The following is a 26,929-nucleotide window of genomic DNA, read 5'->3' on the forward strand; positions in this document are numbered from 1 at the left end:
CAGCCAATAGGAGGCCGTCTCTTCTCAGGAACCAATGACGAGACGTCCTTGAGGGGCCGACCGGTGACGCAAGCGGAGCGGAGGCGGGGCGTGGGCCGGGGTCACGTGGTGTGACGCGCGCCTGCTGCCGGGAGCTGGCTGGGCCGCGGACCGCGGGGCCGGGTTTGCGGCTAGGGGTCTGGCCGCCCGGTGTGTAGGGGCCATGCCGCCGGGTCCCCGGGCCTGCTTGGCTCTGCTCCCCGGCCGCTGCGCCCCGCGTCCCCGCCGGGATGGTGAACCTGGCGGCCAGGGTGTGGCGCCGGCTCCTGCGGAAGAGGTGGGTGCTGGCCCTGGTCTTCGGGCTCTCGCTGGTCTACTTCCTCAGCAGCACCCTCAAGCAGGTCAGTGCCCGCCCGCCCGCGCGTCCTCGCTCCCGGCCGCCGGGTTCCTGCGTCTCGGGGTCGCGAGAGGTGGGTGTCCCTGCCCCGGGTCTCCGGGCGGGCCAAGGGTCCTGCCGGTTCCGCTGGTGCGGGGGCGGAAAGGCGGTGCTGGGCCGGGGCCGAGCGGGGACTCGAACCCGCCGCGGTGGGCCCTCCGGGGCGCCTGTGCCCTTGATTGGCACTTGGGTGCTCCTCACCTGGCAGTCCAGGCCTGCGGGGGGCGTGCCTTTTCCTCACCGGATTCCCAGCGGTCCAGGGAGAGGTGGGCGTCCCCGCTTTACAGCCAGGGAAACCGAGACACGAAGGGTAGGTGGTGGCCGGGCCAGGCAGTGGTCAGGTGCGAGGCCAGCGCTGGCGTGCCTGCTCTCGATTTAATCATGCGGCTGGGGGTTGCGTGCTGAGGCCACCTGGGTGACTGGACGGAACTCCTTTCTGTGCACGACTTGGTTAGGTGGAGGTTTCTTTTCATTCCCCTTTCGGTTTTTCTTCCACATGAGACTTTTTGGGGAGCAATGGCAGCGAGCATTAGTGGGAAATGTTACCCGGAGTTTGTTTAGAAGTCCAACTTGAGCTCTTGAGTTTCAAGGAAGGGTGAGCATATCCCAAGATGTGCCAGGGACATTCTTTTGGTGATGCGGTTGTCCTGATGTAGTTAAGAGCCTGTCTTTCCACTCTCAAAGGTCAAATTCATAAATTAGTACATAAATGCAAACTATGTTTTAGTGGATTGGCAAGGAAGCCAGGAATAGGGAAGATAGGGAATTGTATCCTGCCTCCCCCTTTAGAGAACAGAAATGTTGCAAGTCTCTTGTTGGCCGGGATGTGTGGTGACCGTGAACGGCTGGGCTTCTGTGACTTATGCTTTCTGGTACCTCTGGACACTTTCCAATCATGTGTTGCTTCTTCTCGGAACGGTTTGGACTTGTGAGTGTTGTGTGCCAGGACTTAGTCCTCTGGCTTCCCCTCTATCTGACCCAGGTGATCTCTAGCACCATTGTTTACCAGCTGTATGCCGATTTCCCAATTGATCACTCCAGTCTAGACCTGTCCAGAAAATCCCAGATTCTTCTGTGTAATGGCCTACTTTATTTTTTTTCCAAAAATTTTTGTGATAATCATAAATTTCACTTTTTAAGCCACTATTAAGTGTACAGTTTAGAGATAATAAATGTATTTGTCACGTGTAGTCTTTGCCACCATCCATCCCCATAATTTTCTTCATCATGTGAAAAAACAAACGACACCTGTAACAATAACATCTCAGTCCCTCTTTTTTTCTAGCCCCTGGCAGCCGCCATTCTACTTGACTGCTTTTCCTGATGGTAGTGTAGGCTTCTCACACTTGGCCAAAACAGAACTCTGGATTCTCTTCTGCCAGTGCTTGTTCCTCCCCAGTCTTCCCAGTCTCACAGAAAGGCATTACTATGCACCAGGTGGTCCAAGCTCAGACATTTCTTTTCTGACATTTCCTACATCCAGGATATTGGCTCTGCCTCTGCCATGTGACCTGAACCTGTTCATTTCTCCTAGTTGTCACTCTAGGTCAAGCATCTGTCATCTTTTGCCTGGACTATTGCAGTAGCCCACCAGGTCTCGGCTTCCTTTCTTGTCTCAGGATCTGTTCTGTACCCAGCAGCAGGGGTGATAATCTTTAAGAAGATCAGATCATGTTACTCTCCCATGTGTAATTTTGTGTGTTCCTGTTAACAGGCAGATAAAACCCCAGATTCCATTCTGGGGTTGTGTCATTGAATCTTTTCTGTCGTTTCGAGTCAGGCTAACTCTTCATACTTTGGTTACTTAGGCCATACATGGTGACCCAGTACTCCTTGCCCATAAGCTTTATTTATTAATTTTTTTTTTGGTAGGAATCACCAATGGAACATTTCTTGTTCATTGTTTATCTGTCTTGCCTCACTCACTGTTTTCAAATGTAATTTCTTTGAGAATAAGGACCTCATGTGTCTTGTTCGGAGACCTTCCAGCCCCTGGAATAGTGCCAGGCACTTGGTGAGAACCCAAATACTGGTTGAGCAAACAAGTGTCTTTATACTTGGGATGGCGTTTGCTTTCTTCTCAGGCTTGCATACTCCTGATTTTTCATGTCCTGTCTCAGATGCTGTTTCTTCCCTATAAACCTAAGTATCTCAGGGCACCATCTTCTTTATTATTATTTTTTATTACAGTGTCTTTGTTTCTTACTTGTGATCTGTGACCATAAGTGGGTTTTGGGGGGTGGGAACAAAGGCAAGACTGAAGGCTTTGTAACTCTTGGTAGAATTTTTGCCTTGTAAATTTCTTTGGGTCTAATTTCTCAAAACATAAGAAGCCCTGATCTGTTGTCTGCCTCTGTTGAATCATTGCTGTGATCCGTCCTTTCTCCCATTAGGTGGCTGAACTCTGTAAAGAGGGCATTGAACCAAAGGCAGGGCTCGTTACCACATGATGGGGGCTCAGAGGACTTGTGAGTCTCGCTCCAGGCTGTGGCAGCAGAGTACCATGGACAGGGTGGCTTGAACAACACATCCTTGTCCTGGAGGCTGGGAAGTCCAAGGCTTCCACCTGTGCTGATGTATTCTGTGTTTGGTGGGGACCTCGTGTTGTGGAGAGCTCTGGCTCCTTCCTCGCCCAACAAGGCCATCAATCCCATCACAGCTGTTTCACCCTTGTGATCTCTCAGAGGCCCTCCTCTAAATATGGATGTCACTTCCCCTACTATCACATTGAGGACAAATACGTTAGCATAGGGCTTTGGGGGGAAGCATCCAATTCCTAGTACGGGGTGACTGCATGGGTCAGCTGTTCATACGCTGGCCCTGGTGGCCTGTCAGATGCTGCTCCATCTTGCTTCCTCCTTAGTAACACAGACCTTGGAAGGGAGTACATAGGGCCATCCTGTCCGGTTATGTGGATATCGTAATGAGGTGGAGCGCACCTCCCCTGCAGTTTGATGTGTGAGAGATGGTGCTCACATTTTCATTTTATGTTGATAGGAGCAACACGTTGTATACACTCAGGCCGCGGGGACTGCCTTTCTAGGAGCAACTAGTTGACGTCTTTTATCTGCACCATTTTTCATGTTTAAATCTTTGTTTGTTTTGGAATTTATTTTTGCATAGAATGTTATTTTGCCTTAAGTTCCCCTTACTACTGGAAAAGGTAAATATCATACTGGTGATTCTATAGCTCCCCTCCCTATTGTGCCTTATATTCTTTGACCATTTTACTCGAGGATGTCTTTCTTTCTACTTTGTAGGAATTCTGTGTAGCTGGGATTATTCCTTTGTGCAGGTGCAGGAATCTCATGCAGGGCTGCCTGGTTTTAAAGTTCACATTCTTAATTGATAACATTGTGACAGAACAGCTAATGTGCAGTATTTGCACAGTAGAGTTTAAAAATATATGAAATTTCAAATAAATCTCTTCTCTGGCTTCTTTTGAAAAATTAGGAGATTTGTTAGCACTAGATCTACTGGCAACAGTCAGCCTGGAGAAATCGGAGCAGATCTGCACCCACAGATTGTGGGCTGTATCCTTTCCTCTAGGACGCTCACCGGCATGTCGTTTCCTGGCCTCCTGTGGCAGACATCGGCATCAGACAGCTGCTTTACCCTTGTGACCTCCCAGAGGCCCTCTAAATACGGATGTCACTTCCCCTGCTATCACATTGAGGATGAATACAGTAGCATGGGGCTTTGGGGGGAAGCATCCAGTTCCTAACACGGGGTGACTGTATGGATCAGCTGTTCATAAGCTGGCCCCGGTGGCCTGTCAGATGCTGCTCCATCTTGCTTCCCCCTCAGTAACACAGGCCTTGGAAGGGAGTGCACCGGGCCATCCTGTCCGATTATGTGGATGTACGTAATGAGGTGGAGCACACCTCCCCTGCATCAGGGGTGTTCACAAGCCGTAGCTCGGTCTTCACCTGGGCGCGGGTGGGATCGCCTCTCCTGCCCTCTTTGAAGGTAGCAGTGGCCTCATGGCTGGCTTTTATTCCTCCAGTATTAACTGTCCTTTCCAGGTGACGTTTGGTTACTGCTCCCCCCACCCCCCTGCTGCAGTGAGCCAGGAGTCTGCATGTTGAGGGGACCTTGCTGCCTGAGAAACAGGATGAGTAGAGCCCCTGACTCACCTGTGTGAGACTTGTACCATGAGCAAGAGGTGATCCTTCCTGTTGAGCCACTGAGGTTTAGACTTTAGAGAAACCTGGTCCAGCAGTTTCCAGAATGTGGTCTGTGGACGCTGGAGGGTTCCTGAGATGCTTTCAGGGGGCCTATAAGGTCAGAATCATTTTCAAAATAGCCCTAACATGCTTTTTTCACAGTGCTGACCCTTGAATTGATGGAGCAAAAGGAATGGTAGGTAAAACTGGTATCTGAGCCCGATCACAGCCGTGGCGCCACATTGTCCTAGTAGCTGTGGCATTCCTCACTGTCATGCCTGTGTTTGAGAGCCTTATTTCCCCCAAGACTACACAGTGAGCATGATGAGTTTTGCTGATCGTTGATCAGTCTTGTTCTTCAGTACCTGTCGTTCTGCCTGACAAGAAGGGAGATTCCCTCGCCCAGCTGTCCTCTGCGGCTAAGTGTGGCTGTTTGAAGGAGGGTACTTGGCGACTGAGTTGTGAGCTGAACTAGTTATTGTTTTCAGGGAACACCATTTTCACCTGAAACAATGAGCGGTACACTGTAGTTATTCAGATGGGGTATTTGATAGACAGTTTCTTGAAAACCAATAAAGCGAGCCTGTTACTTCACAGAAAACATCTGACGTTATTTGTTGCCAAAGATAAAATTCAAACTTTCAAGTGAAAATTAGAATTTTGGGAAACATGTTTGTGCCATCCTGAGCTTGATGACTTCCTAACACTTAAGGAACTATTCCATTTGGTCACTGGTGATATTAACAAATGTGACCTTTTTGATATGTATACGAAAATGTTGTCAACATTTGGAAGATCTGCATAAGATCTGTTCGAGTGCAAGAGAAACTCGTGGATTTTAACAGTGCATGAAAAGTTCACAGGCACGGTTTCAAAGTCCATATTATACAGAACTGTTTTTTGGCAACGGTTTTACTGAGATATAATTCACGTTTATATGATTATATAACTCATTTTTAAAGTGTACAGCTCAGTGTATTTAGTGAATTCACAGTTGGGAAGCCGCCACAGTCATATTTTAGAAACTTTCATAATTTTTCTGTCCTTCCCTCTCAGCTTTAAACAATCACTGAGGGGAGGGGAGGGGAGGGGATGGGGGATAGTAGAGGATAGGAAGGGCAGCAGAATACAACAGACACTAGTATGGCAGTATGTAAAAAAGTGGATGTGTAACCGATGTGAATCTGCAGTATGTATACGGGGTAAAAATGGGAGTTCATAATCTGCTTGAATCAAATATATGAAATATGATATGTCAAGAGCTTTGTAATGTTTTGAACAACTAATAATAATAAAAAAATAAAAATAAAAAAAATAAAAATTTAGGAAAGGAAAATACATCCTTTCAAAACCCACGACGTGTAGTCAAAGGATGTACTCTGAGAAAAATGTGTGGCCTTAAAATGACATTAGTATTTCTGCAAAGAACCTGACACTCTGTTTCCGTTTTACATGTATCACGTTAAGATTCCGTGATCCTTTGTGACATCAGAGAGGTGGCTACTTTCTAGCTATGATCAAAGTGGGTCAATCCCTCAGAAAAAAAAAAAAGAAAGTAATTGGAAGTTATTATTTTTATTTCCTATTAAGTCTATACATTGTTTTAAATTACTTTGAGTCTATGTCTACATGGGCATATATTCACTAAATCAAGTACCTTTATTTAGAAATGTTCTGACAACAAGAAAATTTATTTAAGTTGGAAACAAAAAATACTTCCACTGTAGATGTAGTTAATTTGATCATCTGTGGGGAAATAAATGTTTTTTTTATTTGAGTTGAGCTACATATATGTTTGCTGAAAGTTTTCAGAAACATATGCATCCATTTTTTAAAATATTGTCTCAAGGAAGTATCCAATGTCATTTATGCTATTATGTAATGTTTACAGTTTATAACAGAAAATAATATAAAATTTTTTTCTGTTTTAAAATAAATGATAATAATAATAATAATAATAAAAATAAACAATCACTGACCTGCTTTCTACTTCTATAGATTTGCCTATTCTGGATTTTTCTTATAAATGGAATCTTAACGTGGTCATTTGTGACTGGCTTCTTGCAGTTGACCTTCATCTGTGTTGTGGCATGGATCAGAACTTCATTTTTATGCCTGACTAGTCCATTGTAAGCATCTGTTGAATTTTATCCATTCATTGCTGGTGGCGTTTTGGGCTGTTATGAACAGTGCTCCTATGAGCGTCCATTGACAAGTTCTTGTGGGGCATGTTTTTGTTTCTGTAGGGTACACAGCTGGGAGTGGAACTGTTGGTCAGATGGTAACCCAGTGTTTAACTTTTTTGGGAACTGCGTGGCTGTTCTCCAACAAACCGGATAAAACTTCAGGTTTTGATGCCAAGCATGGCATAGGATCATCCACAATCATCTGTAAAAGTTGCCAGGCTCCCCTGCCCTTCCAGCCACACCACGGGTAGTTTTTCTGCCTGCACTTCAGCCCGGACTGCAGATTGCAGCACATTGACTGCAGAGGCAGAGGAGAGACTCCAGCACCCCACTTACGCCAGGCGTTAGTCACAGTGTGTAAAAATATTGCCCCTCTTCTCATTTGTTTTTCTTGAAAAACTTTTTTCCTCCCCAAATGTGTTAACATGCCATGAGTTATTTTTATTTTTAAATGAATTAACAGTTGGCTTAATGTAAATATGTTAAGAAAGTTTAATTTTTGGTATGATCAAACACCAGGAGCCACAACTCACAGAAGCCCACATATTGGGATCCTGGGTAATTTTTCCAAGCATATTAAGGGCCAGGACCAGAACTTTGAGCAGTTCTGCCCTAGGCCACCTTGGCTGCTGCTCTCCTGCCTGCCTTGGCCTGTGCGCCCTGGTGCTGTGACCAACTTCAACTGGCATCTGCCAGTCTGCGGGAATGTCCCTGGAAGCCAGTGTGCTCCCCTCACCTGGCTGCCCTCTCCAGGTTCTCCATCTGCAAAATGGGGCTGGAGAGCTGGAGTTCGGGGCTGGGGGAGGAAAGTGTTTGCCATTAATTGAGAAGAAGCCTGGAGACTGGGAGCTCTGCGGGATCCTCTGCTTTGCTTGGGGAGATGGGAGACGGCAGATGCAGCAGGGTGGTGCTTGGTCCAGAGGTAGTCATTAGCTTCTGCTTCTTGGATCCCTCTTTTCTTTGGTTTTCATGTTAATTAATGCTTTGGGGGATAATTTAAGTTTTTATAGATGGGAACATAGGAGAAACTAGTGAGGGATGCCATTGGGGCACAGGGTTGGGGGTGGCAAGTGGTGCCAGGTAACTTGGCATGTTCTTTAACAAAGTTTTCCTAAGCACCACTGTGCCCCTCTGGGCATGTGCTGCGGTGTGTTGGAGATGGCGCACATTGGAGAAGGCACATGGGCAGGCAGATGTCATGGGCTGGGAGGAGGAAAGACAGGAAGTCAAAGGGTGAGAGATGATGACTCCAGGGCTTTGGGCCTGAGGTCAGGGAATCCCAGTGCTGGCCAGAGGGTCCTCAGGTCCTCTCAGGCAGTGTTCCCTGCTCCTACAGTTCAAGGGGCTATTTGCCTAGCTCCTTGAAAACACATTAACATCTTTGGCTTTAAAGCAGTTAGGTCTGTGAATTGGAGCCATCTTAGATGCTATCTGAAGTGAAGTGCAGTAAATCCTAAGATTCTCGTGTTGGTTATCTGGCTTTTGTTTTGCATTTTCACTGATCACCAAGATACACATGTCTTCTAGAAAGTTTGTAAAGGGCCTCACAGGCCAGCAGAGGGAACAGTTACCAGTAATCTCACCAACCAGAGGGGTCCCCTATTTATTTTCTTCCTGTCATTTTTCATACTTTCTCTGTGTGTAATTGAAGCCTACTGTTTCTTCACAGCATGTAAGCATTTTCTTCATCTTGAAAAGCTCTTTTAAATTTTTTATAACTTTGATTTTTCATTATTGCAATTCCCAAATATTAGGCATTTGGGAAGTTCTTCGGCTTTCCTCCTTCCCAGTTTCCAGACACTCAGGCAGATCTCTTAATGGCAAAAGTGCCTTGTGTTTAAGTGCTTTCTCACCCACGTGGGACACCATTTCATTTGACCTTTATAACAACCCCTGAAACATGCCCAGCACAGTTATTAATACACCTTTTGAAAATTCAAGGCAAAGTGACACTCATTAGCAATGAAGACATTTCTGCACTCCTTACAATTCTAAAAGAAAGTTCTCGTGTGTCTTTGTTCCTTTTTGTTCCTACCCTTTCTTTGGTGCCCTGGTGTACCACGGGACATCTTCATCCTGTCTGCAGTGGTCTGTTGCACTGATTTGGTGCAGATCTCCTTGCCAGCAGCTTCAAGGAGGTTTTGGAGACTGGAGCACCTGGTCACCTTTGTCCCTGTAGCCTTTGTACTTTGTAGAAGTTCCATACATTTGACTGAATCTTGAATGAAAAAAATACACATATTTGGTGAAGAGCTTCAAGCTGAGACCACCCGTAGGGTTGGGGAACAGTTTGAGAAAAGTTTAAACTCCCATCTGAAGGAAGAAAGTCCTCAGTGCTCCTTCCCCCTGCCCTTTGCAAGACTGTGCCATCAGAAAAGGAACTGGGGCCAGGTCATTACCTTATGCCATCTCTGCCCTCCCCACACAATTCTTTGGCAGGGTCTTGAATATTCATGTTTGAAAACAAGTTCAAGCGCTGGGAGAATTGCTTTCCTGTTTACCAGGAATATTGTTCTGTGGCAGAGAGCCTTCTGAGATCACTTGGCCATGAACTCTTGTTTCTTTCAAGACAAATAACAGGATAGCTTGGGAATAATGTTAAGGACACTTTTAACCTTGTCGAAACAGCCAGTTTACTGCACTCTGACTGGCCCCTTAATAGTCTTTATAGCTATTAATTTATCCAGGGTGGCATTTGCAGCTCAGGTTAATGTGCACACAGCTTGATGATGCAGTTAGCTCGTGTGTCCCAGTAGAGCAGCGGGGTGTGAATTCACAGGTAGTTAAGCAGGATGCTCCTAAATGATTTGTCCCAGTTCCCAAGACTCCTGCACTTCGCTCCTCATCTCCCACTGACCAGCAGATACACCTGTTCTTGTACATCCTGCCATGTGCAGGCTGGTGCCACTTTTTCCTGTTAAAACAAAAAAGCCACCTTGAAAGACCATTTACATAGTAAATTAAAGAACAAAACTGGTCCTGGTGGGGTTGTGGCCAAATCATAATTAGTGGCATTTAAATGCTGGTGGTATTGAACACGGTAGATAGAATTTTTGGAGTTATTCAGCATCGCATGGCATTTACTACTAAAAATTATTCAACAGTTTTTTAAATCCTCACATTTTATTGAGAGCCATCTAGGATAGCAAAATCCCTGGGTATTCTCATGTTAGTCTACCAGGATGTGTTTACTCAGGGCACATCAGCATGATGGCGTTATATAGACTTGAAAATGAGATGATCAGAGATCCTGTAGGTGCTTGGAAATGTTTTACTATCCAATTAGTGTCAAGAAGAGCTGAATGCAAAGCACCCTAATTTGTGACATCAAGTGGGTTTAGAGGCCAGAAGTTCATGTACAGATACAGATGGGGTTTTATTTGTGTGATGGGATCGTGGGTAATTTCTGTCTTTAATGTTGATAATTATTTTTAAAAACACCTTTTAGGGCTGGGGATGTGGCTTAAGCGGTAGTGCGCTTGCCTGGGATGCGCGGGGCGCTGGGTTCCATCCTCAGCACCACATAAAAATAAAATAAAGATATTGTGTCCACTGAAAACTAAAAAATAAATATTAAAAAAAATTTCTCTCTCTCTCTCTCTCTCTCTCTCTCTCTCTCTCAAACAAAAACAAAAACACCCACCTTTTAGTCTGAAATAATTACAGGTGTACAGAAAAGTCACCAGGCAGTGTAGTTCCTGCAGGACCTTCCCTTCGTTTCTCCTGTTATTCACAAGCACGTCTTAAATTAAAAATAAGATTATTCCAAAAATGATTAAAGATAATTTTAAGAATCACAGTCTCCTTCCATGGCAATAATTGGGAGTAGACTTTCTAAGCTTTTCTCAGTTCTTACCAACCTATATGTACATGTTGTAGTTGTTATCAGAATATAATGTGTGACACGGTGCACACTATTTTCAACTTGCTTTCTCGCTTAATATACTGTAGACACTCAGTGCTTTGCACCCTGTTAAAATCATCTGGGACTTTTAAGAACACTGATACCCAGTTCTCATCCACAGAGGTGTTTTCCTCATCTATTGGTAGACTCAAGAGTCAGAATTCATTTTAAGCTGTACAAAATTGAATGTGGGAATCCGGGTGAAGACCTACTCTAGACATCTGTCAGTCCATTGCAGCCTGTTGTAAGACCACGTCTGTACTAGTACTCAGTTCTTCTCTGTTGAGCTTCTAGGTTTTTCTACCTTTTAAACAATGTAAGTACCCCAGTACATCCTTACACATTGGCATTGTCTATAGGGTGGCCTTCAAAAAAGGGTTTGCTGGGCCAAGTTGTTAATATATATTTGTTTTAAATGTTAATGGCTCTTCCCAGATTAGTTTTCTAAATAAATTTTAGTAATTACAAAGGTGTTTCTCATTTTTTAAAAACTATGTAAGTTTTGCCATCAGATTTTTAAAAATATTTTTTTCAGATGTTGATGGACCTTTATTTTTTTACAGCTGTGCTGAGAATCGAACCCAGTGCCTCACACATGCTAGGCAAGCGCGCTACCGCTCAGCCCCAGCCCCAGCCCCAGCCCCAGCCCCAGCCCCAGCCCCAGCCATCAGATTTTCAAAGTTAATCCTTTTTGCTTAAAAAGTGACAAAAGACAGGTCTGTTTTCTTTGGCGATGTGGAGATTGAACCGGGGGCTTCTCACATGCTAGGCCAGCACTCTAACACTAACCACATCCCCAGCAGACCCCTTCCTTTTTAAAGAAAAGATCGAGAAGCTCCTCCTGTCTCCGCTTCTCACACAGCTGGGCTCACCAGCGGGCGCCCTGCCACAACAGATCAATCTCAGTGGTTCAAGCCACCGAACTCTGTTTGAACGGTGAATGTTTAAAGAACATAAAGACCTTCAGGAGAGAGTCTTTTGCAGTGGTTTGTCCCCTGCTTGGCAGGCTTTCTGGCACTTGAGCACCTTCCTCCTCAATCTCTTTAATGGCACAGAAAAGGTGATTTAGAAAACTCCCCGCCCAGCATGGCTTCAGGGCTAGGAGACAGGGGGTCAACTCTTGCTCAGGCAGCTCCTCCTCTGGTCTGCCGTAGAGGTGCTGTGGGTTACATTCTCAGGATTCCCACACAGTCAACTCCCGAGATGACCGCTTCATCTTACCCTCTGTCGGCCCCAACTCAGTTTCCCCATACTGTGTCTCTGAAATACCCTCACTGCAAATGAAAGCGACCTGTGCTCCAGATGTGTCTGCTATGCCCGAGGTGACAGTCACAAAAATGTTTCCTTTTCTGTTTATGCTAAAGTATTCAAATTTTGCAATCTATTCCACATGTTTTTTTTTAATATGAAAAAATTCAAAATGACAGGCCATCAGAAAGAAAAAGTTCAAAGCTTTTTCCCTGCAAATGAACACTTCTGCACATTTGTCATGTGCACGTCATTCTGGGACCTTGCAGGTAAACTTGCCAGGTACAGGCAAAAAAAACCTTACGATTTTTTTCCCTACAATCCTATTTTATGACCCTTCTCGGATGTTGTTTCTACCAGCAGAGTACAGGTTCCTGGGGGGCAAGCTTCTTATGATGTCCTCTTGCTGCAGTCTCTATGAAAAATTGGTGAGATCACAAGGAAAGATACTTTAACCTTTCCATTGATGGTCTCTTTGCAGGAGGAGAGGGCAGTGAGAGATCGGAATCTCCTCCAGGTTCAGGACCACGACCAACCCATTCCATGGAAGGTACAGTTCAACTTGGGCAATAGCAGCCGGCCAAGCAATCAGTGCCGGAACTCCATTCAAGGGAAGCACCTCATCACGGACGACCTGGGTAAGGCCGGCTCCGCGCCCTATCTTGGCAGCCAGGATGCAACGTGCTGGTGGGGCCCTTGGTGGGGTTGGTCTCAGCAGGCGTTCCTCTGCAGCGCGTCTCCCTGCGTGCTCATTTCATTTCTGTCATGCCCTGCTCACCATTTCTGTTCAGTGTCAGAGAAGCCTGCCTTGGTGGTTCTCCCTCCTCCTAACAGTTGCTGTGTCTGCAGCCTCCAGTGTCAGCACTTAATTGTCCATCAGTCCCTGGGCCACTTCTGCCAGTCTGTCTCCAGCTCACGTATTTTCAGCTCTTGACAACCTTTTCTTCCATCTTGAGGGTGAACTCTGTAAAGTGAGAGTTCAGTTTAAAAATCCTTGGTAGCCTGAGTGAATCCACCTACTGTTGACGCTCAGGAAATGTGGTTGTTGATAGACTGACTGGTCAGTTTCAAATGAATCATACTCAAAGTGTGTTCCTCTTAGAAATTGAGGGATAGTTTCTCGCTTCTATTTAAGCTATAAGAAAAGAGATTTCTTTGGGGCGAGGCAGCCAGACCAGACACCTGCTAGAGCTCATCCCCTTGAAGCCTGCTTGCCCTTCCCAGAGGCCTGCTGTTGCTCAGCCTGCACTGACTGAGCTCCTCCAAGTGCTGGGCACTGGGCATCAAGTGTGGATGTCTTGCATTTTTTTTTGTTTTTGTAGCAGACCTGTGAAGGTAGGTATTGCCAGCCTCATTTTGTAGGTGAAGAGAGAGGCACCAGGGCTTAAGTGCTTGCCCAGGATTGCTAAGGACCTTCATAAACCATAAGTGCAATACTATTATCACATCAGAAAAAGTGCTAACTTATCCTAAATGTTAGGTATCCAGACAGTGCTCAAAGTTCCCTGATGCTTTGTAGGTTTTTTTTTTTTCTTAATTAGTGGTTTGTAAATAACGTGGTTTCCTTGTTTGTTTGCAAACAAATTTTACCATTTAAGAGTCTCAGGATAGATGGTTTGTGAACAGGACAGTGTTGGAATTGTGACAGGTGAACCTTTAGTAGAGTCTTCATCTACACATGATGAGGCCAAAGTAAATGAAGACGTTATTGCTTTAAAAAACATTTAGAGACCCTGCAAAATAAAAATAAATAAATAAAACTTTCTCAAAAAGATCCCAAAGTCATGAAACCAGAGATGATATTATTTGGAAATGAGGTGGGTCAGAGGAAAACTGCCTACCTAAGATAAGAGAGCTGAAAATTTTGAACAAAAATATACTTGCAAATCAGCAGTGGTAGCAGTGACAAGCTCTTCTTAAGGTCACATTGAAAAAGCAAATATTGCAAAAGTCTTTTTTTTTTTTTTAATAGTAAAGTTGAGCAAAGGGAGTTAGTTAACTGACAGAGATAGTGCAGCTGGTTAGGACTGGGATCAGATGCCTTGACATGGTGGAGTTCGGGGCTTACTTCAAATTTAGAAGACCTGACATCTTATGCCTTGACTTTCGAATTTAGCATTGAGTTATAAACACAATTGTCATTTTCTTTGATTGTAGCTAGCAAAAGTATACTTTTTTTTTCTGATTAATGTACGTGAGACAGAGACTCACAGACTCTTTAAAAAGTTCCAAGAATCAACTCATCAATTGGTGAAAATCCAAGAGTCATAGGTTTTTATTTCACTTCTGTGAATGTGGGAGAAGTGATTTAAGAAATAAAGAAAGCTCACAGCACTCACGCCTTTCAGCAAGCAGATGCCACCACGAATATTGCCTGGGTAACACGTCATTAAATAAGACAACCAATTAGAGTTGCAGACTTATCAAAGGTTGGAAGTTAATTTCCCAGGCAGTGCAACGCATTTCGAGGTTGTGATCTCACCGGTCTCCTTGTTGGAAATAACATTTGCATGAGTAGCCCATGGTATGGAGCAAGAGGTCTTGAGAACTTGATGAACTTTCCAGAAATGAGACCTGCAGATTCCAGGCTTAATGCTGGACAGTGGCACTGGAAACAAAAAGAAGGCCTGAAATACTGACCCAGTGTGGAAAAGGAAATGGCAGAAAGCTAACTGGACAAATAGCCTTTCGGTCACATAATATTTAGATCTTCCTGGCACAGAGTTGTTTATAGTTATCACTTGGGGCAGAATTTCAAGAAAAGTGCTGACTTACTTGGATTGTTTGTTTGTTTGAATTCTCTATAAAGAAAATAAGTAGGAATAGTTGGGGGAAACTCCCAGAAACATTTACTATGCCTTTAGAATCATCCTCTCCTAACCTAGGAGACGGAATAACAGTTACACAACAGCAAAGGGTACCAGTTTCCCAGGTAACTAGGTCTGTTCTCCTGAGGCCTCAGTTTCTCAGGTGTTGAGCAAAGGCCCCCTTGGTCCCTTCTGTTGTCCTTATTCCACAGGTGCCTCCTGCTTCTGCCTAGGCTTTGTTTTCCAGTGTAGCTTCTGAAAACAACCTGCGCTACAACGAGTCTCATTCTCTGAGGACCAAGGAGCTGGGGCATTTGAGTGGAGTGATGCTGGGAGCAGCTGCTCTGCACCTGTGAACCCTGTGCACGCACCTGTGGGCCTGAACGTGCACCTGGGAGTATCTTAAGAGCCCAGTGGTGGCCCTCATGGAAGCCTTCTGACATTTTGCTGTCCCACTCCTAGAAGGATGTGGAGAAATGTCTGTGTCAAAGCTCTGAACAAGAAATCAGTTTCTGTGGGGAGGTGGCATTAGGCATGAGGCCACTGGGCTGGAGGAGATGGCTGCATGTAGTTGAGTGGAGAGACTCAGGAGGAGGTTTTCTCTTCCTTGGGCATCGGGGGCAGCGTCCCCTAACTCCAGGGTTAGCTGAGTCCCCAGTATTTCACGTGCAAAGAGCCTGAATCACTTTACAAAGGTGAAGTATGACTATTTCTACTTGGGAAATTCTCCAAATTACTAAATAAACAGCAAGCACTTAAAAGATGTTGTAGAGAGTGTTTTGTTGATATTTAAGTCTAGAAAGAACTTTTGTGAGTGAATGCCTTGGTTTTTCCTATTTTCAGATTTTTATTTGAAAAAGAGTATTCCCTGCACTGCAATAGAGGGAAAAAGGAAGGAAAAAAAGGGGACATTTTTCTTGAGGCAGATGAAAGACAGGTTGGCTTGCAGAGGTTAGAACAGCAAGTCGTGGGCGGTCTCCTGGTGTTGACGAGGTGCCCAGATGAAACACCTGGCTGTGGGCTGACAGGCATCGCAGTGTGGAGCCAGCCCCGGTGGAGAGCCCTACTTTCTGTTCACTCCCCCTCTGAGAAAGCCAGCCCTAGTCACACGTCCGCATCTGGCGCCCCCATGCTGAGGCTGCCCCGTCGCCAGCTTCTGTCCTTGTGTCCGTCCTCACACTGCTCCGTGCTCACTGCTGGCTCCATGCTCAGACTCCTCTCTGACTTGCAGGGTACGTCTGTGAACGGAAGGATCTGCTGACCAATGGCTGCTGTGATGTCAGCGTCCCCAGCACAAAGCAGTACTGCTGCGATGGCTGCCTGGCCAACGGCTGCTGCAGCGCCTACGAGCACTGTGTGTCCTGCTGCCTGCAGCCCAACAAGGTAGAGCAGCTGCGGCTCCAGGCCTCCCTGTCTGTCATCCTTTATTTCAGGGTGACCATGAGGCTCTTCTGAGGTTCTGCTGATTATAGAACTTAGAAAGGAACTTTGTGGGATCAGAAATCACTGCTGTGCAGTAGGCTTTGCCTGCAGAGAGAGGAGCTGGTTCCCAGGGACTGAAGGCTCCCCTGCAGAAAGGCCCACTGTGTTGCTAATCAGAGGCCTAGTGAATAAGGGACTGGGCCCCCTCTGTCTCTATGTCAGCGTCTCTTATTAACCTGTGCTTGCTCGATGTGGAATTATTACAGGTACTGATTTTTGTTTCTGTAGCAACTTCTCCTGGAGCGCTTCCTCAACCGGGCAGCAGTGGCATTCCAGAACCTCTTCATGGCAGTGGAAGATCACTTTGAACTGTGCTTGGCTAAGTGCAGGACCTCTTCCCAGGTCAGGAGCCGCCATCTGCTGCCCGGGGGCGGGGGGGGGGGGTGGTGAGAGTCTGCAGCTGGAGAAAACTAGCAAATGTACATGGGGCAGAGTGATGGTGGAGAAGGTTCATAGGAAGCCTTCCACACCGCGCTCTGTCTGGTGTAATGACAGTGTTTACAGTGTCAGCACCAGATGGACCCAAGTTGGGAAAAGTGAAGCCTTTATATTAGCTCAAGGCCCAGTCACCTTGCACATCTCCTGTCTGCTGGGCATGTTTGCGCTTTTTTTAAAAAAATATCTTTTATTGATTTTATTTTATTTTTTAAATACACGACAGCAGTGAAATGCATTACATTTCTTACTACACATATAGCACAATTTTTTGTATCTTGGTATATAAAATATGTTCATGCCAATTTATGCCTTTTCACATGTGCTTTGTGTTTTTTTTGCATTGTAATTTTAATACACATATATACCACAATTTTTCATATCTTTGTTTGTATATAAAGTATATTGACATCCAGTTTAAGTCTTCATACATGTACTTTGGATAATGATGTCCATCACATTCCACCATCCTTGCTAATCTCCTGCCCCCCCTTCCCTCCCACCCCTCTGCCCTATCTAGAATTCATCTAATCCTCCCATGCTCTCCCTCCCAACCCATTATGAGTCAACCTCCTTGTATCAGAGAAAACATTTGGCATTTGTTTTTTAGAGATTGGCTGAATTCACTTAGCATTATCTTCTCCAACGCCATCCATTTATGTTTGCACTTTAAATGGAAGCATAAAATTGGTTTTTAAAGTCTGGGTGCAGTCTTCTTAGTCCAACTATTAAGAGAGAGATTTTTCTTCTTGTCTTTGAATGAAATTCAACTCCGGTTTTCCAGCAGTCCCTCCACTTTGGAGTGAGCAGTGATTTGTACGGCGACAGAGTTGTGGTTTGTTTTAGGATTCAAGGGGCCAGGGCAGGTAAGTGTTTGATACAGGAACACACCAGTCAGTTGTCAGGCTCTCAATGTGTATTGGTGTGCTTTGTTCTTTGGCTGTTAAATAGCGTGAGAAGCACGCTCACCTGTCCAAGAGTCACAGGAACAGCAAAGAGCAAAGCTTTACTTTAATGATGGTGTTGCAAGAGCCAGTGCCTGGTGCTCAGGGACCCCCAGGTTGAGTACAACCGGTGTTTTATCCCCTCTCCCAGCTCCTCATTGGCGAGTACTCTGGGGTGCACAATCTTTCCCAAGTCACCTAGGTTTTTCCCGCTCCTATTGGGTTATTTAAAGGATTGTGTCTGTTAGTTGTCCCACCTCTCTGTTCTCTTGTAGTGGGACATTCCCCTTGGCTGAGTGCCTTTTGGCAATTTCACAGTTTATCTCTGTTGGTCAGGGCCAGGTGGGCCCCTTCCTTCTCACCTCCTGTTTGTCAGGGGCTGTGAGTTTTGACACTTTGGTGTTAACTGCTTGTAACTTTCCATCCTGCTCCCCTGGCCAGCTTGCCTTTCCTGCATCCCAAGTCACTTTACATTTGAAGCTGAACATGTTCTGAAAATGGACAGCCAGACTTTCTGTTTCTCACCAATCCCCCCTTTTTCTTTTTCCGTCTTTTGGTCTCGTTTTCATTTTTGTTCCTGTACCCTTTGGTATTGTCACCTATCTTAGTCATATTTACTTTTTGAGGTGGAAACCACCATGGAAATAGGTTCACCCCTTTTAGTAGTTCAGACAGCTGTCCCAGGCATCAGGAGCATTGGTAAATTCCTTTACAGATGGGTGGAAACTTGTCTTCTTTCTTGGTCGTGGCTAAAACCAAGTCATAAGGCTGGAAGTGGAAGTGACAACTTTTGAATCCTGGAGGAGGAGTCTGAGCAAGGAGTCCCTTTAACTTGAGTGATGATTAAGTACATTAATTAATTAATTAATACCAGCATATATTTTCTTAGAAATTGGCCTTTAGTTTCCATGGTAGAGAATTCTGTAGCTTTTTCCCAAGTAGGGGAGCTCATTAAGCAGCTCATAATAAATATTAGGGCTAGATAATCATACTACTACCACCAACAAACACAGAGTAAGTCACCTGTGTAGGAGGTTATAAAGACTTGTCCGTCTTAAATTGACTCAGAACAGACTTATGACTCAGGTAGAGCTGTGATATTCATCAAGCACTCTTGTGTAAAAACTCTTCCTTTATAACCTCTCAGTTTTACTTAATTTTGCAAGGACTGACACAAGTGTACATCTCTAGTTAACCATTGTCTTTTCTTAAAAATGTCCAAGCATGGTTGTGCTGGCAGGTATTTAAGACCAGTTGGTCAAAATTGACCTTGTTCTTATCTACTTTTAGAATCAGTTGAAATTCCAGAGACCATTCTTGGGAACATATGAAAAACCTCTTGGCTTCTTTGGTTTTCCTCTCCCAGTTGTACTATCTCCCAGGATGGCTCAGGATCTTGCTGACCACAGTTGGCTTCCCTTGGTAACATCAGGGCATTTCCCTTTCGAATGACCGTCCTCTTGGCAGAGTGTGCACTAAACGGCTTCCTGTTCTCCAGGGTCCTCTTGATCCCTCTGATCAGGAGAGCAGGTGATCTTAGAGGGTTCTCATCATTCCTGGGTCTTGCTCATCTTAGACAGCAAGGGCCAAAATTTTTATTGATTGCCTTTTCCTGGGTCCTTTTACTTTCTTGACTTTGGTGTCCATATTTTTGGTTTTAAAAATTCATCAGGCCAGTTTCACCAGTCTTCAAGTGGGAGTGGTGGGTTTTAACTTACATGTCTATAATTTTAATTGGGGTCAGTATTAATACTGGAAGTTAGCCTTATAGCCTGTCTGTCCTGTAGGTAATGTTTTATTGTTTCAGATTAACTCCGGCTATTCTAATAGAAGAAGTAGCTCTGCAAATACCAATAGGCAACAAGCACAAAAGGAAAATTTAAAAAAAAATTTTTTTAAAAAGAACAAAAACATTCAGTAAGCATAATAGCTTTGTACCAATAAATATCATTTCTATAATAACACTAATATCTTTTGTATCTATTTGCCTCCAGAAAGATCCATAAATTTATCAAAATCAATCATATATGAGATCCTTTACAATTTTACTTTAAAATTTTTAAGACGTTATATATCTTTTATAATTCACCCAAACCTTTACTTAGTTTTGTATTATGTCTCTTGTTTATTTTGAGATTATGGTAATCTTTACAACAAAAATATGTTTTTTGATCTCAACTATTTTTTAATTATTGATTCTTTTTAGTTATATATGACAGAATCCATTTTGATGTAATTATACAAGCATGGAGCATATCTTGTTCTAATTCAGATCCCAGTACCTCTCCTTTCCCTTCCCTCTCCCCACCCCTGCTACCTTTCCTCTTATTGATTTCTGTCATTTACCCACATTTATTTTTAATTATTATTATTATTTTTTTTGTGTGTGTGTTGCTGGGGATTGAACCCAAGGTCTTGTGCATGTGAGGAAAGCACTCTTGACAACTAAGCTATGTCCCCATCCCATGGTTATGTTTTTTTAAATGAGTTTTTAAAGCTAGCCTTCTTGGAGTAATCCTAACATGAAGTAAGGTGAGAGGCAGAGCCTTCTCTCAGGTGAGGCAGGGTTCTTGACTAATCTTAGGTAAAGTGTCTTATTTCTGAAATTGATCTTGCCTCTTCCTTAAATATAATTTTACAGAGTTCTCATATGTTGTTTCCTGAGTCTATATGAGCATCAGTCAATGCACTATAATGTGACATCTAAAATATGGATCAAAGCAGAAGCTAAGAGAGCTTTTTCCTTTCTTTTTGAGGGAAAAGTGGTAAACTGCGTCTGTGTTCCACATTGTCAGCCTTTAAACAAGTTTAGACTCTCCTGATTATCTTCCAAAAGTACATTTAAATTTCTATCTTATTCTAAAAGGTAACAGAAAATTCTGTGTATAACTTATTGATAATGGGTTACCCATATCCAGTTCCAGAATACTAAATGACATAAATCTGAAGGAGACTATTGCTACAGACAATTTTAGTTTGGAGGACATAAGCTTGGTAAAGTGCTTTTCTAAGCTAGACTTAAATCTCTTTTACATTTAGAAAACACTGTTAATGATTAGAAATAGACTTCACCAAAGCAAACAGATATAAGTCAGGTTTTTAAATGGGAGCGTGACCCTTTTATATCAAATATAGTGTATAAAAGAGAACAGTTGTTTATTTAACCAGTTACAAAGTAATCATTTAAAAGACTTTAAAACTGGAACAAATTCTAATTCCTTTCAGACTTGCTTTCCTTTAGTAATAAAACCTAACAGACACAAATTCTCTTGATGGATAAGAACAACTCAATGTTTTAAACTTTGTTTCATATCTGTGCCTTTAAATTGACCTTAGAAAAGCCTTTAAATAATTTTTTCTGACTGGACTACTCATAGTCAACTTAATCACGTGCATAAACTTTTAGAGACTTACCTTCCACAAACCTTTTGCAACTTAGACATTCTACAGCTTGTTTACATCCTTAGCTTTGTCCTTGCTTTCACATAGACTTCTGCACAAAAATACTACTTTATCATACAAAATACTTCTTGTTCAAAAACATACATTTCCATACCTGTAACTTTTTATATCCCTTCTTCCAGTTGTTGACTCTTTCCTAAATTTACATTCTGAAATTAGACAAATTTATGAGATTTCTGAATTCAGACAAATTAGTCCTTTTTTAATAAGATTAAATACTTTATTTACAATACTTTAATGAAAACATAGCTGAAACTTTTTGTATTCCCAACATATAGAATTACACCTATTAGAATCTTAACTCTTAGCAACCTTGCTAGGCCCAGAAGCAAAGCAACTTTAAGACTGTTTTTCCATTTCCCAACTTATAAAGACATTTAACAGACCCAAATATATGTCAACTTCTGGAATTCAAGAAATCACCAGCACTTAAATTTAAACTTAGCAGTCGATGTTTTTAACTTTGCAGATTAATCAGACGTCTCCTCTAACAAACACATTCATAAATGTTGTCCCACTTAGATTGAATCTAATTTACCCATTTTTAACTTAGGTTACCCATAAAAAACAAGGTATCAGACAAGTCCAGTTAACACTTTAAATCAATTATTCCTGCCAAATAAAAATCCTTAAAGTAATGAACATTGCACTTTAAACATTTTATAGAAACTAATGTTTTCTTGATTGCCTGGCCAACTAGAAAAACGTCCAGGTTAGTAATTTCAAAGACCCTTCATTCTTACCAATGTAAATTGACCTATAGAAATTAAAGTAGAGCCTGTCACAGATTTCTTAGTATGACCCCTGACATGGAAAGGGCATGTGCCATTGGGAACATGAGGAATGGACTCTGACAGCCATGGTGGACGCTGACATGAGCGGTCCAGCTGGCCACTCGTCCTCTACAGAACAGATTCACTCCCACCATCGCCACTGTATATTTTCCCTGCCTGGGACTTTTTAAGAATATTTTTTTAGTTGTCAACGGACCTTTATTTTATTTATATGTAGTGCTAGAGATCAAACCCAGGGCCTCACACATGCTAGGCAAGCGCTGTACCACGGAGCCCCAGCCCCAGCCCCCACCCCCATGCCTGGGACTTTTTAAGGGAGAAGATTTCTTTCCTTTTCTAGTGAACTTGAGAGTTAACTCTTGAATAAGTACCTGGCGTCCATATAAAAATAGCACAAAAGAAAGGCAGAGTTGGAAACTCTGTCAGACAGAACAAGACTGGTCAGAACAGAACAGTAAAGAATGCGGGGTCCATGAGTGCTTAAAGGTTCTTAAAGAAGATGGGTACAGGTGGGATCTTTCCACTTGCCTTCCCTTTCCCTGGGCCTAGAGTTTTTATTCCCCATTCTTACTAGGTTTCTGTAACCGAGTTTCACCTCGTGGACTCAACCTCCCAGAACCCGTGTGCTCAGCTCCCGTCACTGGGGATTCCTTGTGCTCCCTGGGCCACACATGTGCTCAGCCCCCTCAATGGAGTTTCCTGCATGAGCTGAGCTCAGTCAGTCTCCAGCCGTCTGGAACCACGAGTGGGGCTCTGCAAAGTGCCCAGGGTGTGTCTCAGTCACACATATTCAACCTCCGAAAATTCCCAACCACTGGAGCAGCACTCCTGGTCCAATTTCCTGCCTCAGCCAAGGAAACCCAGTGTTGCTCCCGCTGGTGGGCAATGGGACATCTGGGCAGAGCAGGCCACCCAAAGTTGGGTGGGACGCATCTCCTCCAGGACAAGCTCCCAGGTTGTAAGAGACATGCTCACCTGTCTAAGAGACACAGGATCAGCAAAGAGTGAGGCTTTAATGATGGTCTTGCAAGATTCAGTGCCCACTCGGTGCTCAGGGACCCCCAGGTTGGGTAGGACCAGTGTTTTATCCCCTCTCCCAGCTCCTCATTGGCTGTACTATCTTCCCCAAGTCACCTAGGTCTCACCCGCTCCTATTGGGTTATTTAAAGGAATGTGTCTTAGTTGTCCCACCTCCCTGTGTTCTCTTGTGGTGAAGTCTCCTGGGCTGAGTGGCTTTTGGCAATTTCACAGTTTATCTCTGTTGGTCAGGGCCAGGTGGGCCCCTTCCTTCTCACCTCCTGTTTGTCAGGGGCTGTGAGTTTTGACACTCTGGTGTTGACTGCTTGTAACTTTCCATCCTGCTCCCCTGGCCAGCTGCCTTTCCTGCATCCCAAGTCACTTTACATTTGAAGCTAAGTACTGTTCTGAAAGTGGACCACCGGGATTGTCTATTCCTCACACAGAGTGCACCTGTCACCGAGAGGTCTGAAGGCCCTTGGCTCTCCGCACTCTGCCCTCAGCTTTGAAATCGCCAGGTGTGCCACCAAGATTTCACTGGCTTCCCTGAGGTAGCAGCTCATTCACCATGCTCTGGAACTCTTGTGCCCTTCGCCAGGCTTCTGTGGCCCACCTTTTGATTTTATGCCCCTTCTGATGTCTCTAGTCTGCTCTGAGAGCACGGCAAGTGTTCCAGGGTGGAAGGAGCATTTGAGAGCATTAAAAGTTCCTGGTGGCCTTGTTTTGCCTGAGGAGCTTTCCGCTTGAGTGGACTTTAAAGAGGAGGGCTGGATGCAGGACTTTGATTCACATCACGCTCATTCCGAGAAATGCAAGAAGAGGCCAAGCATTTTCTTTCCATAACTGATAAAACCCAGAAGTATTTCCAATCTTAAGTGAAGCTGTTACCGAAAGCTCAGTCTTTGTCCCTGATGCCAATTTAATAAGGAGGACACGGTTTTAGAAAAAGGAAAAGGAAGGTTCATATGCTAGCAAAGGAGAAGCACAAGGGACCGTCTCCTAGAGGCTGTGGTTCTGTGCGTCAGGGAGAGCAGAGGGTGTTTTAAAGAGGATTCAAAGCCTACATTCCAGGTGTGCCCAGTGTGGTGGATCCTAGGTGCCCTGATGATGTGGAGATTCACCCGTTAATTTGGGAGATAGTCACTTCCTGGATCTTCCTGTGGTGGGTGTGTGCTCAAAGACAGACAGCTAGGCCTAAGGTGCAGAAGAAAAGATAACCCTGTCTCCCCAATCCTGTTAGGGAGGGGAGAGGGAAAAGACGGGGGGGGGGGGAATGTCCCTTTTAAAATGAGCTTCAGAGCAAGGAGGGCTATATTCATAAGTGAGGTGGACTACTGGTACAAAGCTACTCTGCTTTTTGAGTTTCATTTTATTATAAATGGAGATTTCCCAATTGCCTTTCAGTTCATTTTGATAACAACATCCCAACAAAGAGGAGGTTTGGCTGTATGGCTGTCAAGTTGGATTGATACCTACTTATATTGGATTAATACTTCAGTTGCTTCGGTCTTGGGCTACTTAATGAACCTGCCTAAAACTCAAGTTGCTTGTATGAAAACAAAGTTCTGAAAACTCAGTGCTGAGTTCCTTCCTTGTTCAGAGGGTCCTGGGAGCCTCCAGTCAGTCACCCTGGAGATGGCCTGGGCCGGCCTCCTGCGGGGAGAGCCTGCTGGCCGCCTGCTCCTGCCCATTCTGCCTCTCACCCTGTGTCTGTCCCCCTTTTGCCCACAGAGTGTGCAGCACGAGAACACCTATCGGGACCCCGTGGCCAAGTACTGCTACGGAGAGAGCCCGCCCGAGCTCTTCCCTGCATGACGGCCGCTGCAGCCTGGGGCCTGAGACACTGCTGGAGGACGCGCCACCCAGGGCCAGACTTAAATGTCCCAGCCAGTCCAGGGCAAGGAGACAAGGTGGCATGGGGACACTTTGACTGTGACCACTTCCTGTGCTGTCCACGGGCGCTGCCCACCATCAGGCTGCACCTGGCAGAGCTCTTCTATGAAGCGGACTGGAACCTCGGGCTGGGCCCAGGCAGGAAAGAACCGCGGGCTGAGCTGGGGGTGGTGTCGGCCTCCCTGGAGACTCAGCTCGGCACCCACACAGGGGCCTGTGGCTTGTGTCTATCAGGCTCTGGGTGTTCACTTCCATTTTGATCTGGGCTCTTCTCGGTAAAATTATTTATTAGATTCCTTTGGAATACTGGGAAAACCATAGTGTTTTATGGAGGAAAATGCCTTACCATTCTAGTTGAATATATTCAAAGAAATTATTTTTGTTGTTGTCCTGGGTCCTAGAGTTTCACGAGTTAAATTGTCCCTTCACCCAGATAAGATGGCTTGTCCCTTGGAATGTGGATCTTCTCTCTAGGGAGTTATTTTTGGTTTTGACAATGTCTTCGAGAGTGGGTCTCAGATACAACGGAGGAACCATATCCTGGCTTTTAAAATCATGTGAACACTCCGAACTGACTGCTGCGTTCTAACCTCGGGCAGCGCTGCCAGCAGTGGCCCTGAGTGCCCCGGGCCCTGTTCTGGGTTTCCATGTGCCATCTGCCTTAGGACTGTTCCAGCCACGGTGGTGACGTGTCCAGAGGCGGTCCTTCTCCCTTCCTGCACCACTGTCGAAGGACTGGGATCTGCTCAGTGTGGCACAAGGGGGCCTCCTCCCCTCTCCTGTCACAGAAGCCCTGTACTAGGCCATTCCTGGGCACACAGCTGTTTACTGTTTCAGCGTTTCTGTAGCAGGTATAAATGATTTTTGGAGAAGAAAACCCAACTTTCTGAGAGTGTTGTGAGAGTTTCTTTTTTTTAATTTATTTTTTATTTGTTCTTTTTAGTTAAACATGACTGTAGAAAGCATTTGAGAGTTTCTTACATTTGCCCTCAGTGAGAGATGTGTTTGGTTCTCACAGTTGAGAGTGCCACACACGCAGGTGGCTGGCGTGTCCTGAATCTGTGTGTTTAAAGTCAGTGTCTCTGACTCAAGGCCTGGAGTATTTGGTCTAATGGTAAAATCATCACGCTCCTTGAACATCCTGCCTGAGAGTTCAGGAGGCCTGTTAGCACACACCTCTTCCCGGCTGCTTCACTCACCCCAGCTTGGGCAAGGTCTTTTTGACTTTTTTTTTTTTAGCTGTTTGAGTTCATCTGGGAGCAGGTGCTAATGACCTGCTTCCAACAGTTTTTTTCCCAGTGGAGTGTTTTTTGGGGGCCATGTTCTCCTTCTAGATGTTTCTGCAGCATGTAGTGGTCATTTCTTTTAGCCCCCCACTGTATCTCTTACATTTATCTTCCCTAAGGGATCTTTGCTCCTCAGTGAGTTTTCCTGCAGGGTGAACTGCCAGCAGTTGTTTTTCAGTGTTAGATCCTAACAAATCAGTTCTGTTTGCGTTGGACTTTTCCGATTCTCTGGGTTTCCCATGGTGCTGAAGCAAGCTCTGAGAGAACCGAGGCACACGTGAGCATCTTACCCCGCACCTTATGGCAGCTCCATGTGGAGTCTGAGGGCCAGTCTTCCCTTGGTTGCCGCTGGTGGCAGCCTGTCCTTCGTGCTCAGCGTGCTGTGGAGCAGTGGACAGCTGCATCAGAGGCCGGCCTGTGCCCACCCCCCAGTCCTCCCCAACTTTGCACTAAACAGCACCTCTTCGTGTTACTGCTGTCACACAGATGCTGCAGCCATCAGTAGGACTTGTGCTTCCGCCTCGTGGATGAGGAAATAAGGTGAAATGACCTTGAGTCCCCACTGAGACTTCATGCTGACCCACACCGGAGCTCGTCTCTGGTTCTGGTCCTGTGTGCTTCCCAGCACCCCTGCCAGCTCCAGGGCTGACCAAGCTCGCCATCTGCCCCCAGAGCCTGTGGCTTTCAGTTGTCCAGGCCAGAGGAGGAAGTGGTGGCTCCCATGTCCACATTAGGTTGGTAGCTCAAAGGTCATTTTCATTTAGATGAGGAGTATGATTTTTTGTGCTTAAAAATCAGTTGGGGGGTGTGCACTGTTTTGGAGATTGACAGCAGGCGCAGGGTGAGCCGCAGCGGAGCACCTGGCGTGGCCCAGGCTCCTGGCCCGGCTC

At 44.9% G+C, this 26,929-nt stretch overlaps 1 protein-coding gene across 6 annotated transcripts; it reads left to right on the forward strand.

Annotated features, from left to right (window-relative positions):
* The first annotated feature begins 81 nt into the window (after positions 1–81).
* Positions 82–25,643, forward strand: Spring1 (SREBF pathway regulator in golgi 1). Of its 6 annotated transcripts, none has more exons than XM_048785655.1 (6): positions 85–316; positions 12,401–12,557; positions 15,958–16,109; positions 16,437–16,550; positions 17,428–17,509; positions 24,592–25,643. In XM_048785655.1, exons 1-6 carry the CDS (start codon positions 203–205, stop codon positions 25,011–25,013), a joined length of 1,041 nt encoding a protein of 346 aa, XP_048641612.1. In that variant the 5' UTR covers positions 85–202; the 3' UTR covers positions 25,014–25,643. The 6 variants fall into 6 exon arrangements, with proteins under 6 accessions (XP_048641613.1, XP_048641612.1, XP_048641615.1 ...); XM_015502543.2 differs by having other exon boundaries at positions 100–380; XM_048785656.1 differs by lacking the exons at positions 17,428–17,509; positions 24,592–25,643 and adding an exon at positions 16,600–16,901 and having other exon boundaries at positions 82–316.
* Positions 25,644–26,929: the final 1,286 nt, after the last annotated feature.

The sequence above is a fragment of the Marmota marmota genome, unplaced genomic scaffold (genome assembly GCF_001458135.2).
Source record: "Marmota marmota marmota unplaced genomic scaffold, marMar, whole genome shotgun sequence".
Taxonomy (NCBI): domain Eukaryota; kingdom Metazoa; phylum Chordata; class Mammalia; order Rodentia; family Sciuridae; genus Marmota; species Marmota marmota.

Coding starts and splice junctions, on each gene's coding strand:
- Spring1 (XM_048785655.1), top strand. CDS start 203: ATGCCGCCGGGTCCCCGGGCCTGCTTGGCTCTGCTCCCCGGCCGCTGC. Junction 12,558..15,957: donor CCTCATCACGGACGACCTGG/GTAAGGCCGGCT, acceptor TCTGACTTGCAG/GGTACGTCTGTGAACGGAAG. Junction 16,551..17,427: donor AGTGCAGGACCTCTTCCCAG/GTCAGGAGCCGC, acceptor CCGGTTTTCCAG/CAGTCCCTCCACTTTGGAGT.